Source organism: Ursus maritimus, unplaced genomic scaffold, assembly GCF_017311325.1.
Source record: "Ursus maritimus isolate PB19 unplaced genomic scaffold, ASM1731132v1 scaffold_25, whole genome shotgun sequence".
In the NCBI taxonomy this organism is placed as follows: Eukaryota; Metazoa; Chordata; class Mammalia; order Carnivora; family Ursidae; genus Ursus; species Ursus maritimus.
The window spans coordinates 11,290,611-11,309,502 of NW_024425008.1; the positions used below are offsets into that span (position 1 = coordinate 11,290,611).

Genomic DNA, 18,892 nt, shown 5'->3' on the forward strand with positions numbered 1-18,892 from the left:
CCAATGGGCACATGAAAAGATGCTCCACATCGCTCATCATGGGGCTGAGGGAGAGAGAGAGAATCTCAAGCAGACTCCCTGCTGAATGTGAAACCCAACATGGGGCTCCATCCCACAACCCCCAGATCATGACCTGAGCTGAAATCAAGAGTTGGATGCCCAACTGACTGAACCACCCAGGCACCCCTGTTTGTTTTTTCTAACAGTTTTTTGGTGGAGTCTTTAGGGTTTTCTAGATATAAATCATGTTGTCTGCAAATAGTGACAATTTTACTTTTTCTTTTGCCATCTGGATGCATTTTATTTCTTTTTCTTGCCTAATTGCTTTGGCTAGGACTTCCAATACTATGTTGAATGAAAGTGGTGAGAGTGAGCATCCTTGTCTTATTTCTGATCTTAGAGGGAAAAAAATCAGCTTTTTACCATTGAGTATGATGTTATATGTGGGTTTGTCATATCTGGCTTTTACTATGTTTATTATGTTACATCCCCTCTATACCTGCTTTGTTGGGATATTTTTATCATAAGAAATGTTGAATTTCATGACCATTTGATTTTTGTTCTTCATTTTGTTAATGTGGTGTGTCACACTGATTAATGTTGAACTGTCTTTGCATCCCTGGAATAAATCCCACTTGATCATGGGGTATGATCTTTTTAATGTATTTTCGAATTCAGTTTGCTAATATTTTATTGAGGGTTTTTGCATCTATGTTCATCAGGGATATTGGCCTGTAATCTTTTTGTATGGTGTTCTTGTCTGGGTTTGGTATCAGGTTATTGCTGGCCTCATAAAATGAGTTTGGAAGTGTTCCCTCCTCTTCAGTTTTTTTTGGAAGAGTTTGAGAAGGGTAGGTATTAAATCTTCTTTGAATGTTTGGTAGAACTTACCAGTGAAGTCATCTGGTCTTGGACTTTTGTTTGTCAGGAGGTTTGGGATTACTGATTCAGTCTCCTTGTTAGTTTCAGTCTATCCAGATTTTCTGTTTCTTCATGATTCAGTCTTGGAAGATTGCATATTTCTAGGAATTTATCCATTTCTTCTAGGTTGTCCAACTTGCTGATGTATAATTTTTCATAGTAGTCTCTTATGACCTTTTGTATTTCTTTGGTATTGGTTATAACTTCCCCTCTTTCATTTCTGATTTTATTTATTTGTGTCCTCTCTCTTTTCTTAGTGAGTCTAGCTAAAGTTTTATCAGTTCTGTTTATCTTTTCAAAGAATCAGGTTTTAGTTTTGTTGGTTTTTTTTTTTAGCCTCCATTTCTTTCTGCTCTGATCTTCATTATTTCTTTCCTCCTGCTAACTTTGAACTTTGTTTGTTTCCCCTTTTCTAGTTCCTTTAGGTTTCTTGGGGAAGGGTTGCAGGAGAACTCCAAGCCAGTGTGCATCCACCGGTCAGATTTAGCAAAGCAGTGCTACAGAGGAGCCTGCCTACTTCTTTTGGCTAACTCCTATTCATTTGTATTAGGGTACAAGCTAAGCTGCTATAACAAAAAGACCTTCAACATACTAGTTTAGATAAGAGAATTTAAATCTTCCCTCATGGTACAGACCAGAGGCAGGTAGTTCAGGGCTGGTAAAGTGGTTTGGCCAAATTTAACTTGTGGCTCTCACTTCTGGGTCCAAGGTGGCAGCTCTGGCTCTCACCATCACATCTACATCCCAACCAGAGGGAGGAGAGAAATGACAAGGGGACTACATACTCATTATTTTAAAGTATGACTCAGAAGTTGGTATATATTATTTTTATTTATGTTTCACTGGCCTGAATTTAGTCACATAGTCTCACTTCACTGTAAGGGAAGCTGAAAAATACAGTCTTTAGTTAGGAGAATGGATATTGGAGGACAGTATCCAATTGTGGCAGCCTCTGTCACATCATCTGTCTAGAGCCATCCAAATATCTTCTGCTCCAGGAAACCTGTTCCTCCTGGAAATGACCCCATTCTTTGCTCCAGCGTGACACTTACCATACTGAATTGCCCTTATCCTGTCCCTACTAGACTGTAAACAGACATGACCCATGTGTCATTTATCTTTGAATCCCTAGGACCTACAGCAGTATTGGTTTATGGTGAATATATGCGGCATAAATGAATCCTGTTCAGCTTTTTATCGACACTGGGATTTGGGCACTTTGCTCTTTATGGGGGGGTGCTAGAGTGGTCTCGCAGGTCACTTCATTGGTTGGCCCCACATGTAGCTCCTTCCTCTCCCTGCCTTGCACACTAGAGAAATCCAGGGATTTGCTAGGGACCACGGAAGGGTGGATATAAAAGGACAACCTCTATTTCATGGGCTGGGTAAACACGCAATTCGGAAAAGTGTTTAATTAGTTCAAATATTTATTTTAGGCTCAAGTGTTAGACTCCGACTCTTACCAAGGCCAAAGGTGCCGGGGAGAAGGTGTAGCTATTGCAGCCCTGGGCTGTTTGGGGTGGGGCCTTCACTTCCAGACTCTCAGGATATGTGGGCCCCCCCCCAGCGAGGAGACAACATCCCTAGTATCCTCTCCCTGACCCCTTTGGTCTCTCCATGCTTATCCCCTCTTCCTCCTGTGCATTGAGGTTTTACCTCCGCTTGAGTTGTAGCCTTAAGAATGCTTCTCTGGTGTGCTGGGGTTGTCTGCTAGAGATGGGATCAGGGTAGAGGAGTGGGGGCAAGACAGGGGACCTAGTAGGTTGCTCTCAGGATGAAATGTGTATATTCTTAATCACCTGCTGGCCTATTGGTTGTAACTTGTTATGTGAAAGAACCATCTGACACTTCTCTCCCTTGTCTTAGGGTTCCAGCTTAGGTGTCAGTGAAAGAACCATTCCTCCACATCATTATTCAGTGTGAAGACTTGCCCTCACCTCCCAGATTTGGGACATTCCCAGTTCTGTGTTCTCATAGCCCTCTGCAGTGCCCTCCACATATTTGTTTCTGTCCCACCGCAGTCGTCCCCCCCGGCCTGCAAGCACTAGGAGGGCAGGTGTAGTGGCCCAGTTTCACAGATAAGAAGGAAATGCAGAAGGTCAGTGACATGCATAGTGGCACCCTGGTTAGTTAGTGATGGAGTCAGAAGTGGTAGCAGGGTTTCTGAGCTCAGGTGTGGGGAACAAAACACATGCAGATTTTGTTATCAGGCTCTGGGAATGACCTGGCAGGGAGTGTGTGTTGCTGACGATAGGCTGATTCCTTGGGGTGAGTTTGCACACCTGGGCATTCTCACAGGCAGCACCAGGCTGAGGGTTTTGTCCTGAGCCTGAAAAATGGATTGGATTTCCTGACTGTACCCTCAGAGGTCCCGTTGGAGCCCGTTTTCAGGCCGGAATGAAGGTGTATCTTTTCCCTCCTCTGGTGTTCCTCCTTCTAGTGATTGTTGAAAATAAACTTTGTCCTTGACTGGACATCCAGTTCTCTAGGAGGAGAGAAGAACTAAAACTTACTCCATCAGGCCAAGCACAGGGTATGTCAAAACCTTTGGAAGTTGAGGACGCTCTCAAATCCACCCTGGGCAAAGGCTGGCATGGGAATAAAGCCTCAGGCACGATAAGGTTGAGGCTTGAGGCTCTACTGGAGTGGGAGCTGTCTGCCAGATAGCCTTCGACCCGTGGGAATGAGATACAGGCCTCAAGAAGAACGGACGGTTGAACTGGTTTCCTCTGATGTCGTGTGGCCTAACACACTTTCCCTCTTGCTTTCAGAAAACTCCAAGAATGGGGCGCCTGGGTGGCGCAGTCGTTAAGCGTCTGCCTTCGGCTCAGGGCGTGATCCCGGCATTATGGGATCGAGCCCCACATCAGGCTCCTCCGCTATGAACCTGCTTCTTCCTCTCCCACTCCCCCTGCTAGTGTTCCCTCTCTCGCTGGCTGTCTCTCTGTCAAATGAATAAATAAAATCTTAAAAAAAAAAAAAGAAAGAAAACTCCACGAATGAAGTACCTTCATTCAAATGTAATTTATTTCCATACTCTCTCCACCGTGCCAGGGACTACGTTAGGAGCTTAACATACAGATGTGAATAAGACCCAGTTCTGGCTTTCAAGAAACTCTCAGTTTGGTGGAGGGAGATGGGCCATCCGTAGCTAACTACGTAATTACAGTATGTAGGGCTGTAAGGCCAGATGTGCTTAGTACATGTTTGAGTAGGAAAGTGGGCTTGATGTGCTAGGTTGCTGAGGTGCCAAAACAAAGCTATGACATTTCTAAGGAGGGGCTATAATATTTTGAGGAGTAGAGCCACACGATCATGTTTGTGTCTTGGATGGTTCTGGAGGTTGTGTTTAGCTTGCTGTCAGGGGGAGAGACTGGAGGCTGTCAGACTAGTAACAAAGTTATTTCAGTCATTGAGAGAAAAGACCGCGAAGCCTTGGAGTCTTTGGGGGAGACATAAAGAAAGGGGGGAATTTGCTAGATGTCCAGAAGAATTGTGTGAGAATAAGGAGCTGGGGGAAGGATTGAACAATGCCCAAGGTTTCTAGCCCAGGATCCTAGGAAACAGTGATGCCCTTACCCATGGCATCGGAAGAGGATTGGGGACAAGGAGATCACAGACTGTGGCACTGAGGGTGACAAGGATGTCAGGATGTGGGGCAGGAATAGGCTCAGAGGGGACAAGGAGGAGTGAAGATTGTAAAATTCAAGGGCTGTAGGATTTCTAGACCATGCTTGTGGAAAAGGGATGGTCTGCATCGGAGGAAAGACACTGTCCTTCCTTCTAATTGGAATCTTTTGCACTTTTTGTCATCACTTTGGAGCAGTATTTCTAAGAACTTCCTTACTGTTCAGGGAACTGAGTTTACTCATAGGAAATCAAACACGGTGGGCTCACTGAAGCGGGCCAGAACGTCCGAAGGCGCATGATGCTTTCGCCCAAGGCACTCCAACACTGCAGGGTGGACTTGAATAATGGCTGTTTCTGTACACCAGGAGAGCCTTCTGTCTGGTGTAGACTGAGCTGCAAACTTGTTTCATAAGGCTCTAAAAATCCTAATAGTATGTAGTTACCCGTGGGTTTGATCATAGAGAAATACCCAGCTAGGAATTGGCGGCTTGACATTTGGTCAGTTCTCTCTTGGACTCCCTTGAACAGCCTGAAAGTCTGAACAGGTTGAATGGCTACAGAACTGAATATCATTCACGATAATCTAGCCCCTTGCCACGCAAAGTGTGGCCCCTGGGCCAGCAGCATTGGCATCGCCCAGGAGCTTGTTAGAAATGCAGAATCTACCAAACCTGGACCCTGAATTTTAGCAAGCTCTCCACTGATTCATCTGCACATTCAAGTGTGAGAAGTATTGGTCTGGTACAGCAAGTGCTAGATACGGTTTTGCACTGGAATCATGTAGCTAATTTTAAACAGCTTTCCAAGCCTCAACCCCAGACATTCTCATCGAGTCAGGCGATTCTCTTGGGTAGCTAGGTTTGGGAACCACTGGCTTGTATAGGTTCAAAAATCCTTCTCTGTTGATGGACAAATGGCATGAATTTCAGTAAATGGAAATCTAGTTTGAACTCCACATTTGCTTGGTTTCCAATCATGGTAATAACTAAAGCTTCATGCCCTTAAAAAAAAAATACCATGTCGAGGCTGGCCATAAGCAAGCTTTGGCTCCTTGCTGTTGGGACAATTTGATTCCTGACCCTCAAGAAGGAAGATATGTGTCAGCCCTTTCTTGCCCCCACCCCTGACAACCGTTCATACGTTGGCAGAAGTTGAATGGGCTTGACCAATTCTCTGCCCATTTTGAAAGCAGCTGAAGTCAGCTGATGTTTACCAAGCACTCTGATGAAAATAATTACCCAAGACCAAACAATGTGATCTCCATTAGTTGCATAGTTTGTTTCTGTAGAAGGTCATAGCTAGAAGGGGCCTTCCAGAACTCTCCTCCGAGCTCTCACTTTATGGATAGAAAAATAGAATCCACAGAGAGGACGGAACCTGCACTCCAGCTGGTTTCATCCAAGAGGAAAGGATTTTTTTTGTTGTTTGGAAAAAAGGGACCACATATTTGTTGCCTAATTAGAGGCGCAAACGGGCAAGCTTTGTATTCTAAGCTTAATATCAAGCATTAAGAAAAGTGCTGTAAACACAGAAAGGTCTGGTTCCTGACTATTGCCCAGGACCCATAAGACACATGGAGTACAGATGTCCTGGGATGTCAACAAGCGAGTTCCCAAACGCTGAGGTCTTTAATTAAGCAGGTGTTTGGGAAGTAGGTCCTGCGTAGCTTCCAGCCTTGGCTGGGCTTGTCTTGCTGAAAAATGGCACTGACCCAGTCCAGCAGCAGGCCTGAAACTGGCTTCAAATGGAGGCATAGGAATGTGCCATTGTTACTTTCTTCTTTCTTATCAAGCCCCATTAGCTTGAGCAAGGAAGGAACAAAAATGGGCTGGGAAAACACGTTGTTTCACTGGGTAAAAATTTACTACCAAGGAAATGATTCTGCCATTTCCAAAAAAGGCCTTTGGATAGGTGTAGCCTTGCAAATACTTTTGGACGTTTTCTCGCAGTGTCACCCAGTGAGAATGTTTCCCTTTGGCCGGTGCTGTTCTCACACGAGAGCAGAGACATTCCTCTGAGCTTGTGAACACGGGTTCACGAGGATGACCCCTTGCTTGTTCATAATACTGGAGAGCAGAAGACGTGGAAAGAGCGAAGAGTCATAGGTGGGGTAAAGGTTGATCGTATTTGGCTCTGGAATTCAGTCAGACACACGTACTCCTGCGACGTCTGCAATTATGGAACCGTAGATGGACCCATAGGTGCCAAAGGGCAGAGGTGGAAACCGAGTCCCCGTGAAGGAACGTAGCCTACCTTTTTTCACTCTTGTCCCCATCTCCTGCCACGTGTCTACTGCTCTAGGGGGAGCAGTCCCCACTCTGGCTACAGTAGAACTAATCATGCCTTACAGCCCACTGAGCCCCGGTGCTGTCATCTTGGTGTCTTTGGTGAATCCCAGAACAAAGCTGCCGAGGCAGAGGCCGTGCGTCCCCTATCTTTCACAGCTGTTAGGAATAGCACCTCACTTGGGGAAGGGAACTAAAATTTCCTGTGTACCTACTGTGTGCCAGGCAGTGGCAGTAGGACCTGGGCACACGTTAACCTATGAACCCTGTTTAGCAGACCGCGGGAGCCTGACGCGCCTGCTCAGTAATAGTTATCAAGTGCAGGGGCGTGGATTCACATCCAGCTCTGCCTGCCCCTGAAGTTATTTTTTTACCCACTAGCCCTTTCTGGGGAGGTCTTGGCCCTTTGGTCTTTTTTCCTCTTAGGCTTTGGTGCAGGCAGAACGGCTTAGGAAATGTGCTTCCCATGGGCATGGATGAATCATTGGTTTTTGTTTTGTTTTGTTTTACAGTTTTTAAAGGACCTTTAATTTCAGTTAGAACGTGTGCTTTGAAAACCGTTAATATATATTCCCTTTACCTTTTGGGGATAAATGTGGACATGTAAATACATCTTTGTATATTATATGCATATTCAAATATGATAAAGAGCCAGCATACATATGCATATTATTTATATTCAAACCGATTTATGCCTATTTATGGCAGTACCTTTAGTCTGTTCTGCTTGCCGATAGAGATCTTTATAGGGGAACCAGTGAACCAACGTGAAGGTGTGGTCCCTCCCCGTGGTGTTTCTCGAGTCAGCCTGAAAGAGCCCATTTGTTTGGTTGTCTGGGTTGCTGAGCAGTTGCCTTCTGACGTCTTGAGGCCCGTTCCTCCATCTGCTGCCGCTATGAGACCCTGACTGGCCCTGACAGACATCCTTTATTCACACTGTCTTAGCGCCCCTGCCCACGTGAAGCTTTCCATCTGGCCGGGGACGTGAGACATAGCTAGCAGTATGAAATCCTAAACGAGCATCCCTCATATGTGAGCCACTGTCCTGAGGCCTGGGAGCCCAGTCCAGCTTGTGGCTTCCTGAGAGGGTGTCAAGGAAGTGACTGATCTTGATGACTTTCCAGAGCGAGCAGTTGTCTCACACTGAGAACGTTTCCGTCGAAGGCCGCTCTGGGGACATCGAAAGGAAGGTCAGCCAAAGCCACACGGGTCAGCAGAGCTGTGCCACTCGGTGCGAGGACAGTTTCTTCCTGGGCAGGTGCAGGGCTGGGCTTTGATATGCCAGCAGATTCTGGAGATGAGAGCAAGCTCTGTCCTCTGGTTGCTGGGGTGCTAGCCACGTGGAGAGTGGATGGACATTGCCCCACCTGGGAAGAGACAAGCCACGCTCTGATGGGATCCTCCAGGTTCCCCGGGCAGTTGACCAGGACCACAGCTCCCAGGGGCAAGACAGGGAGCGGGCAGAGGACTCCAGGGAGAGCCTCCGTCTGGGAGTGACATGGCTGGAGGGCTCTGCTAGAGGCCAGCTCTGCCAAATGGCCTGGAGGTTCGGGAGAACACACACACACACACACACACACACACACAGCCACAGCTGAACATAAAGGATGAATGAATCTGTAAATAAAGGGCTGAATGAACCAGGATTCTTTCTTGGGAGACTCTTCCTAAGTATCACACGGGCAAGGAAATAGCAGGCACAGTTTGCGCACGAGGATAATGACACTTCCTCAGGTTGTTGTAACTTGTATTTTTCCACTGATGCAGAAAAGGACCCTTTGCCAAAGAATGTCCTTGGAGTGATTTGATGTATTTTTTCCTTCTGTTATTGAAGTCGAATGTATTTAATGTAAGCAATTCAGCTGTAAGATGGAATGTGTGATGAGTCTTTCAGCCCCGGCGGAACCCCACGGTGAGAACATTCTAGTTTCTTCTCCGCCAGGTGTGCAAGCTGACGGTGGTTTTCAGGGGGGCTGGTTGTGGGTTGTTTTTAAAGTCCACACACCAGAACCGTCTTGCCAGCACGCTGGCTGCGGAAACTTGTCTGGGGGGTTTTAAGACATCCATGTTTGCTGTTCACGTGTTCATTCATTCATTCACCAAAGAATTCCTGAGCATTTACTATGGACACAGCATCACACAGGTATGTTTTCAGAATATAAAGGTAAGACACACCCTCCAAAAACTCCAGGGACATACAGGTTCTTAAAAAAATATGTATGTATTGACAATCCATTCGGTGACTGAAAGTGTAAAGTACAGTTTTTTGAACGTATGTTGACGGAAATGCAGTTGAATCAAGTTAATTCTTTAACTCAGTAAAAGTGGTGGAGTTCTTAAAAAAATGCACTTTCAAGATGTGGTTTCTAGGCTCGACTACTTCACACGTGCGCTTGTGTGTGCGTGTGCATGCACGCCTGTGTACTTTCAGGCCCCGCACACCCGTGGGAGCCCCGTCTGGTCCCCTGGCATGGGTTTGGTGTCTCTCTACAGGAGTCCGCCGGCACATTGTGTGTGTCGCAAGTTACACAAACACAGAGTCTTGGGAACTTGCTATGACCAAGTCTAATGTCTCTTCTCCCCTTGGGTCTCTCTCACCCTTCAATCCCCTCAAGGCAGGAAAAAGCGTGCAAATTCCTAAGGCACCGTTGTTCCCAGGGTATAGTGGCCATCCATCACTCCCGGCCGGAAAAATATAACTATGTGCTGGCCGATAGTGACATTATTTATTATCCTAGTCTTCGATAGGGTTTGGAGCAGGAGTGGCTGCTGGCCAAGCATTATTCGCTGGTTCCCCTGGGAGGCTTTGCCGGGTGGGCAGCCCTGGGGATGGAAGGGAGGCCGAGGGCAGAGGCAGGGGCTCTTGCAGCCAAGAACAGGCTGGGTTTTTGCCACGGAGGCTGCACATTGTCAGTGTATCAGGGTGGAGTGGAGGCTGCCACCACCTTGGAGCCAGGTTCTTGGAAGCTGCATGTCTGGAGGACTGAAGTCTGGTTTCCCACGATGCCCAGGCTTCTGATGGTTGGAGGTGGGGTGGAGATTGATGAGTGTGGTCGGTGTTGACTTGTCGCAGGAGGGTGGCGGACTGTGGTGATGTGACCTCTGCCATTCCTGCACAGAGGGGTTCGGAGTCAGGTGGGCAGGGAGGCCTGGGCTCAGCTCTTGGCTTGGTATTTACTCTATCAGCACCATTTTCCCACCTGGAAGATGGGGCTCATGAGTCCTCCTCGCAGGGTTTGTGAGAATAAATATGGTAGCGTCTGTGACGTTTCCTGTATACATACGACCCATGCGCACAATACAGGCAGACGACATACACACACGACCCGTGCTCTACATTTGCATAGTACGTGTGCACATGACATACACACATGATGTGAGCACACCGCACATGCACACCGCATATGCTCAGTGAGTGGCTTTTAATATTATTTCCCACACTGTGTGGTCCTTTTGGAGGAGGGAGGGAGAAGGGGAGAAGATGTAGCTGAGGCAGCCCCGAGTGCAGGGATGAGGGGAGCAAAAGGCAGGTGCCCTGCTAAGGTACGGGCAGGAAGGGTAGGTTGACAAGGAGGGGAGGCGCTGGTGTGGGATCCGGGGCGCTTGATGGATCCCGTGCAGTGAATTAATAGACGAACGTTTAGGGAAAGTCTCCTCCTCCAGGTGGAGGTGAGAGTGTGGTGTCAGAAGGTTCTATTATAGGATGCTGAACGCTCTCTCTAAAGTGCAGTGCAGGGAGAAGCGCCAGAAGGATTTGTTGCCATCGAAACAGTTTTGAGAGCTGAGTGTATACACTGGATGTCTTGAGGAGTGTGGCCATGCATACAGCTTGGTCTCTACGCTCTGAAGCTCTTGATTAAGGAGAAGGGGTGACTTGGACGCAGGTACCTGCCCACTGCCAGACATACGGCCATAGGCAGCCATGCAGAGACCCCCAGTGTTGAGCAGAGGGCAGTAAGAGATCACTCCCAGGAGCTCTGGAGCAGCGGGAAGGCTGCAGGGTTCCGTGAAGCTTCGGGAAGGTGCGGGAGCCCCAGGCTGAAGGATTCTCGTGGATGGATAGAGTCAAGTGGCTCCACTCCTAGCTTCCTTTGGCGGGAGACGTTTATTTTTCTCCTGTTGTGTTCTCAGAGGTGTTTCTCGCACAGGTACGCAACAGACCCATGTTTAACACATGCCTGACTACGCCTAAGACAAAACGTGTTTCTAAATCAAGTCATGGTTTTTATCAAGGTGACCTGCTTTCAGAAAGTGATGGGGCAGGATGTCAGAAGAGTCCCCAAGGATGTGTGTTCTCTTCTTGGCCATTTTCTTTTGTGGATTTCTGGGGAGCAGACTAGGTCTGCCCCCTCCACAAAGGTCAGTGTCTCCTAGTGGTATTCATCAGGGAGGCACGTCCGTCTCCTTGGATGTAACCTGTAGACATTATCACCTCCTTCCCAGAAGGACAAGCAAGCAGCTGGCACCTCTGTTGGCTCTGGATAAATGTATGTGACGTTCTCTGGAATATGTCTGTGTTACAGATGTGGACGAGTGTGCAACGGATTCTCACCAGTGCCACCCTACCCAGATCTGCATCAACACGGAAGGAGGGTACACCTGTTCCTGCACCGATGGCTATTGGCTTCTGGAAGGCCAGTGCTTAGGTAACAGCTCTTTGGGGCTCGAAGAGACTCTTGGAAGTTAATGGTCACCAGGGGTATTGTGAAATGGGGACATAACTGGGTGGCCTGAGGGCAGTGGGATTTTCTTTGTTGGGGGGTAGAAGGCTATGCAGCTTGCACTGCCCTGTCAAATCAGTCGTGACATCGCTGTCAGTGTCATCATCAGAGCTTTTGAATGTAAGTTTTAAGGGCTCGTATTTGATTTTACCTAGACCTGCTTCCTGCCTTCAAAAAGTTTATATCCAAGGCAGGAAGTGATAGAGGTGAGGACTATTCTGTCTCAGTTAGAAATCATACTAAGAGATGGGAACGCTTGCTTAGTCACAGAAATGTTCCGAGTCTCACATGTGAATCAGTAGATTCTAACACCTCCTCCCAATACCCACCCCACTAGCTGTGGTCTTTTTACTCTGAAGGAGTCAGTCACCAATTGAGGATTTTGTCCCTTGCAGTTGGCATCCGCTATATGATCTCTCTGTTTATTTTTACTGGAGGGTTATCTGCCGTTCTTCCCCTCTGGTTTTGGTTTAGCCAAGTGAATGAATTCATAGCAATCTCTAGCTGTCACTTGAATTCTATTTCTAGGGTGTGATTTCTATGCTGTGTTTTCTTGGAAAAGCCTTACCAGTTTAAGTTCTCTAAGACACTGTTCTGTTGCCCGAAAATCAGTCCTGGAGGAGCGGAGAACCAAATCCAAACAACTCATGGAAACAAAAAAAAAAAAGAGAGAGAGACTCTGAGACTCCCTTGATTAAGACTTGAGTGTCGGTCCACTCTAGAGCCCCGTCTGATGCATCTTTGAGGCCTGATAAGCCAGACTACACTTGGCCTGGTTCTCCTTTCCAGGCATGCTCCAGAGAGCTGGCTGCACATGGGGGCATTTGTGAATATGATGGTCGCTGTGCATTTTAACCAACCTCAGTTATTATGGAAAATTTGATGCCACTGATTTGAACATAAGCAGATCAGTGTGAGTGAGTTATTTGTACGGGAACTTAATATGTCGGCTCTCAGAGCTGGAAGGGATGTTAGATATTATGTCATCCAACTTTTATAGAGTTGGAAATTGAGACTCAAAGAAGGGAAACATTTTGAACAAAGAGGGAGTTGGGTCTAAAATCTGGCTCCTCTCTCTCAGTCCAGTTTTCTTTCCACCACAAGGGGGCGCTAGAGAGGACCGGGTGAGTGGGACACAGGCCCCACTGTAGAAACCTTAGGGCCAGGAAACCCTTCCCCATGTGAGGGGAGCCAGCTCTTGGGACGTTTCTCTGCTTGGGAGGGCTGTTCTCTTCCACGGGGCCTGAAGCTTTGGGAGGGATGCTCCTGGAGGCCTAAGTGGTACCACATGCTCAGCCCGCTCACAGTTCACATCCGAAGTGAAGACCTTTCCTAATTGTGGCTGAACTCATGCCTTCTCCTGGCCAAACTCTTCTTTCTCTTTCAAAACACAAGTTCCATCACCATCTCCCACCCCTTCTGTGCACCTTTTGGAGGCATTGCTTTTGCGGAAAAATAAGGGGCCGGGGCTGCCCTTCCTCCAAGGTACCCCTAGGCAGAGGAGACTGTCCCCATCCCCACTCCCACCGCTGCCTCTCTGGCCTCGGTGGTGTGCCCAGCTGCACCCTGGGAAAGGTCAGGACCAGCAACCGCACAAGTCAGTGTGTTTTCGCAGCAGGAGCTGCAGGGCACTCAGTGGGCAGTGGGGTGGGTCAGGTTAGAAGTAGTTGCTGCTCAGAGATAAAACAGAAGCACAAGGGCACAGCCTCCGAGGGGGCTGATCACTAGCTAAGGTGGAGTGGAGTCCTTTCTGGCAGCAGGTGGTAGAAATGAGGCACAGAGACAGATTCGGAACTGGTCTCCAGAGCCCTGGCTGGACTCTGGTTCCAAGGAACTGGGGGACCAGGGAGGCAACATTTGGGGGAAGTGAGGATAAGATAAGGACCAGTTACAGCTACAGTCAGATCAGTTGGCCACAGCAGGTGCTTGTATAGGTGAGGACTGGGTCTCTGTCTGGAGGCTTCATTTAAAGGCATCCCATCCCAGAGGAGTGACTTCTCTTGCCCATCAGCCCATTAACTTGGGGTATTGGGAAGTGCTTTCCTAATGACATCAGGCTCCCCATTGACTGGTACATGTCAGCAGGGAGGGCATATTGCCCAGCTCTGCTAAAAGGCTCCATTCAGCCACAAAGCCGTTTGCTCGGGAAAGGCCAGCCATGGCTTGGGAGAGGTGTGTTTATCCAGAGTTTTATGTCTGCTCTGGTGCAAGCAGGAGATCCAAGGCGAACTCCAGCATCCTTGTGTTACTGGATTCTAGGTCTCCAGACTGCTGTGCTGCTCTGCTTGTCCTGGCCTATGCTTGCTTGTTCCTGAGTGCTAGACAGATCATTGTGAACAGAGCTGGCGAAGAACCTGTTGGAGCGAGGCTGTGGATTCTTCTTACACTTTAGGCCAACTTGTCCCTTCCTAGGGCCATGCGACGTTTCTACAGAATCTTAGAGTGGACTCTTGATGTTGGATAAATCTTAGCATTGAGTATTGGAGTTGGATAAACTCTTGGAGGCTGACTTGCCCCACATCCCAATCAAAGCAGACATTTCTTCTAGAACTTTCCAGACAGGTGCAGGTGTTCACGGGGACTGAGTTGGGTCAGGGATTAAGGGCCTAAGGGATTGAGCCTTAGACTCTGGAGGGTATCACCATCCCTGACAGTCGGTACTGTCTTCTCTTTAGTTCCCCTTCCCTTCGTGATCCTGCTCCGAAAGCAATGGGCAGTCATGATGCCGGGTGGAGCACTGGTGATTGGGAAGAAATGTCTCACCTTGCTAGCATTTCTCTTTCCAGACATTGATGAATGTCGCTACGGCTACTGCCAGCAACTTTGTGCAAATGTTCCTGGATCCTATTCCTGCACCTGCAACCCTGGTTTTACCCTCAACGAGGATGGAAGGTCTTGCCAAGGTATGTGAGGCGAGTGATCTCTTGAACACGGTGTGAAACACTAGATGCTGTCTTCTCCGGAGTCTGACAGCTGACGTGGTTAGCGGCTGTTCCCGCTCCTGGTCACCGTGTGCCCAGCCCCGCTGCTTACAGAAACCTGCGGTCCAAACCGAAGGTTATGGGAAGCATCTCAAAAAGTGCTCTGAGTACCGCTGAGAGGAGAACCACAGTCATCTGTCATCTGGGGCTTTATGGTTTCATGGATTTGTTCCTCTCTGCGTGTCTACTTTCCACAAGTAGCCTTGCCAGGTTTCTGGGCTAATCGGAAATTTTCACGCATGTCCTGTAGCCTGAGTTCAGTTCCTGATGCTCAAGAGGGGTGGTCAGGGAGGGGTCCTGAGCCTGGATGAATTCAAAATAGACACACCTTCCGTGCACGGGTCTTGTGGGCAATTTTCATGCCTCTGCCTCCAGTTTTCCCTACGACCTAAGCTAGCAGAGCCTGTTCCCTAGCAAAGAGCCCAGGGATGATGATAATTTAGGACTCAGCATTCCCCACAAAAAAACAGAGTAAAACAAAGGCTTTTTTTTTTTGAGAGAGAGAGAGAGTGAGAAAATGAGTGAGCAGGGGAAAGAGAGGCAGAGGGAGAGGAGAGAGAGAGAAGCTCAAGCAGGCTCCACACCCAGCATAGAGCCCGTCGCGGAGCCTGACGTGGGGCTCGATCTCATGACCATGAGATCATGCCCTGAGAGATCATGCCCTGAGCTGAAACCAAGAATTGGACGCTCAATGAACTGAGCCGCCCGGGCGCCCCGACACAAAGGCATTTTCTGAGTTTCACGTGATTACTTCGAATACTGATCCGTGAGAAGAGCAAGCTACATGCCTTCTGCAGTCTCCATCCGAAGGTTTCTTCTGCTCAGGAAGTGAATGGGGGCTCCAGGCCCAAGGAATTCATGCAAGTTCTGCCAGGCCTGGCCCCGCCCCCAGCCCCCACCCAGGCCTCCAGCCCCTGGCAGCGGCTCCGTGCAGGGTGGAGGTTAGTCCTGGAGACGCAGAATGAGGTCTTTGTTTGGAGCCTGCCACCAGGTTCTGCAGGGCCCATTTCCTTGTCACACCATTTGAGGTCTGGCGGGCAGGCTCCAAGCCAGCTAGTTGGAGGGTATTATGTTTCCATTAGCTTAATCATATCTAAATCATTAGGTAAACAGGAAGGCATCAGCGTTAAAGGGTCTGATCCTGGATTCTTTGTAAGTCTTTGCTCCAAAGCTGGTTCTGCTAATTGTTCCAAGAAGTCTCGACGGCGTTCCTCTTGCCAGGAGAGGTAATTTTCTTCTGAGAGCCAGGGCCTGGAGGTTGAGGGAGCCGATAGAACAGGGGCCCTTCCGTTTTCCTGGAGCAGGGAGCAGGCGCCTGGCTCCCCTGCTGCTGTGAGAAGTGACATAGGGCAGATGCAGGCTTCTCTGTGCCCAGGCCAGGGGGTTGGAAGTGCCAGCCCAGGCTTCCACCCGGAGACTGGTAAGGCGCTTCCAGCACCTCAAGAGGAACAGCCATGCGCAGCAGAGCCCAAAGGCCCCAGTGTCCTTCAGGCCTCTCAGGGACAGGTCTGTGACGAGGAGCAGGTGATCCACCGGGCAGTGCCAAGTCCAGCAGTGTGCTAAGGCCTGGCCGCGGGCACCCAGCCACGGGGATATTGCATCAGCAGGGTCCATGGGTGCAATAGGGTGCTACGTTCTCCACTGAGCTTTTGTAATCCTCACACCTCGTGCAGGGAAGGGTGCTTTGAGCTCTTTGAAGCCTGGTCATAGTCTGTTAACCTCCCTGAACCCCAACAGTAGCCCGAGGAGATAGGTAGGGCAGGGGCATGGGGCCTTGTTTTGCAGAGGAGGAAATCGAAGCTCAGAAGCCTTAAGCAACGATTCCTGCAGCCGGTGGGTGGCAGAGTTGAGAGGCCCGAGGCTCCAGCCTTCCTGTCCCGCGGGTTGCAGCGGGTGTGGCCTGCCGGCACCCGCTTCAGAAGGGCACTTGGGCCTGTGTGGATGCCAGGGGCCAGAGGGCTGTGGGACCTGTTGCTCTGAGGAGGCAGCTGCAAGAGAGCAAGACCCGAGCTCCCTCATCCCAGTGTGCTCAGCGTGTGGCCGGAAGCCAAGGACACAAGCCCTAATACCCAGCAGTGCCGTCCTGCCTGCACTTGACTAGAAGGCCCACCACCACCGCGTTTTCTGGCTTCTGGGGGGCAGAGCCTCCAGCTCTGTTGGGGAGACTGGTGCTTCGCTGCCCTCTCCCTGCAGAGCCCTGTTTCTCCCCCTGCAACCCTCTGAAAGCTCTAAGGAAACAGGAGCTGTGTGGGCATGGGATTAGCCCTCCCCTTAAGAAAAGCTTCTCAAGCTGTTCCCTAGGAAGGCCTTTCACTCTGAAAACACTCAAATCTCTATTCAGAGCCTTAAGAGGTTTACCTGGACTTTGAAGGGGATAGAAATTTTCTCAGCTGGAACTTTGGTCATTGGCGTATGGGGCTGGGGAGAGGGTGTGCTTAAAACGGGTCAGCCAATGCCAGTGGAGAAAAGGGCTCCTTCCTCCCCCTTCCCTCATCCCGATGAACTATGCAGAATAAATAACTCACAGGTATTATGGAAAGAGCCCTGACTCATGTGCCGGTTCCAGCTGTGCTTGTTCGCCTGGGACTTGGACGCATGTCCCAACCTTCAAACAACCTTAAAATTATTGATGTATCATTGATGTACAATAAACTGCACTACTAAAGGCACATTATTTCATAAACTTTGCTGTCCATATACCCCCATGGAGCCATCACCACATTCAAGATGATGAAATATTCCATTATCTGTAAGTTTCCTTGTGCCCCTTTGTGGTCCTTTCCTTAACCCACTGAACTTGTAACATGGGGCAGTAGTCCTTGTAAGGATTTGGTAAGTGTGAGATCCTTTTGTAATAATGAGTGACATTGTTTTTGAGTAACTGTCTTATCTCAGGTGGCCGTGACAAAATACCAGATTGAGTAGCTTAAACAAGGAAAATTTGTTTTCGCATAGTTTTTGAGGCGAGAATTCCAAGATCAGATGCCGGCATGATCAGGCGCTGGTGAGGGCTCTCTTCTTGCCCTGCGGACAGCAGCCTTCTCACCGTGTGCTCGCAAGGCAGAGGGAGCTATAGCAAGCTCTCTGGTGTCCATTCTTCTAAGGGCACTAACCCCGTCATGAGGCCCCCACCTATATGACCTCATTTAACCTTAATCACCTCCTAAAGGCCCCATCTCCAAATCCAGTCATGTTGGGGGTTAGGGCTTCAACACAGGAATTTGGGGGAGGGACACAATTCAGTCCATAGCAATAATAAAGAGAGTTATTAAAATGGTCGTGGTTATTTACCTGCTTACCTGAAACTTCAAAGTCAGTGGGGGTGAGGGAAGAGCTACTCAGTGATAGAATGTGTCAGATGATGGGAAAGAGCAGATGTTACCTGGAAATTGAGCTTTGGGGACTGGAGGGGTATGTGTGTACACGCATCTACATGGATATGTGTATACAAGTTGTTTCTACCCCTCCCAACTTGTGAGCAAAGAGGGAGATGTGAATGGAGGCCCTCGTCCTCCGGTGAACACTCTGGTGTCTGAGCTGTAGACCTGAGAGGTCCTGGATGGAGAGCATTGGCACCTGGGAATCTGGTCTCCTGGTGCCCAGTAGATTCTGTTGCCAGTGCGTTTTCTGCCACGTCAGTGGGGATGTTCTGTTGTGGGAATGGTCGGTGATGTGCTTTTGCTTTCCATAGACGTGAACGAGTGTACCACTGAGAACCCCTGCGTGCAAACCTGTGTCAACACCTACGGCTCTTTCATCTGCCGCTGTGACCCAGGATATGAACTTGAGGATGACGGTGTTCATTGCAGTGGTAATGGGATTTGGCATTTGGAGACTTCCATCTGTCGTAGGGGTGCAGTGGGGGGACAGAGGACAGGGCTTCCTTTACAGGTGTTTCCTCTCCTTTCCCAGACACATCCCCAGTTTGGGATATTTCCCAGTGCGGTGGAATCACAGCCACTCAAAGCAGAGATGAGTCACTTCCCGAGAGGTGGAGTAGAGTCTCCTCCCTTGTCATTTGACCCCTAATGCAAAAACCAATGGAGCGGCCTTTAGGGTCTGACATGGGGTTGAAGAGGGAAAGGAGTTGCCTGATTTTGTGTGTTGGTTTGAATTATCTGTCCCTGCCCTGCACTGACAAGTCCTGGGCCTAGCCTAATAGTACCTGTAGAGGGAAGTGACTTTGGTATGATAGCATATCTCACAGGGTGGGTTGGTGGGGGCACTGAATGAGTGAGATCATATGGGTGAGTGAAAATACTTTGTGAACTTCTAAAATCTCTACAAATGAGCAGTGCCTAGCTCTAGGACTGGCACATAGCATGCGTGAAGTCAACAGTTCTCAAAGCAGTGA

General features: G+C 48.9%; 1 protein-coding gene across 2 annotated transcripts in view; it reads left to right on the forward strand.

Moving 5' to 3' along the window:
- The window catches only part of FBLN5 (fibulin 5), a 78,401-nt gene that overhangs the window by 43,404 nt on the left and 16,105 nt on the right, over positions 1-18,892 (forward strand). For both annotated transcript variants that reach the window (XM_008698541.1, XM_008698533.2), the window contains exons 5-7: positions 11,360-11,482; positions 14,344-14,460; positions 18,230-18,349. In XM_008698541.1, the coding sequence (XP_008696763.1) occupies positions 11,360-11,482; positions 14,344-14,460; positions 18,230-18,349 (360 nt within the window). The remainder of the gene's footprint in view (positions 1-11,359; positions 11,483-14,343; positions 14,461-18,229; positions 18,350-18,892) is intronic.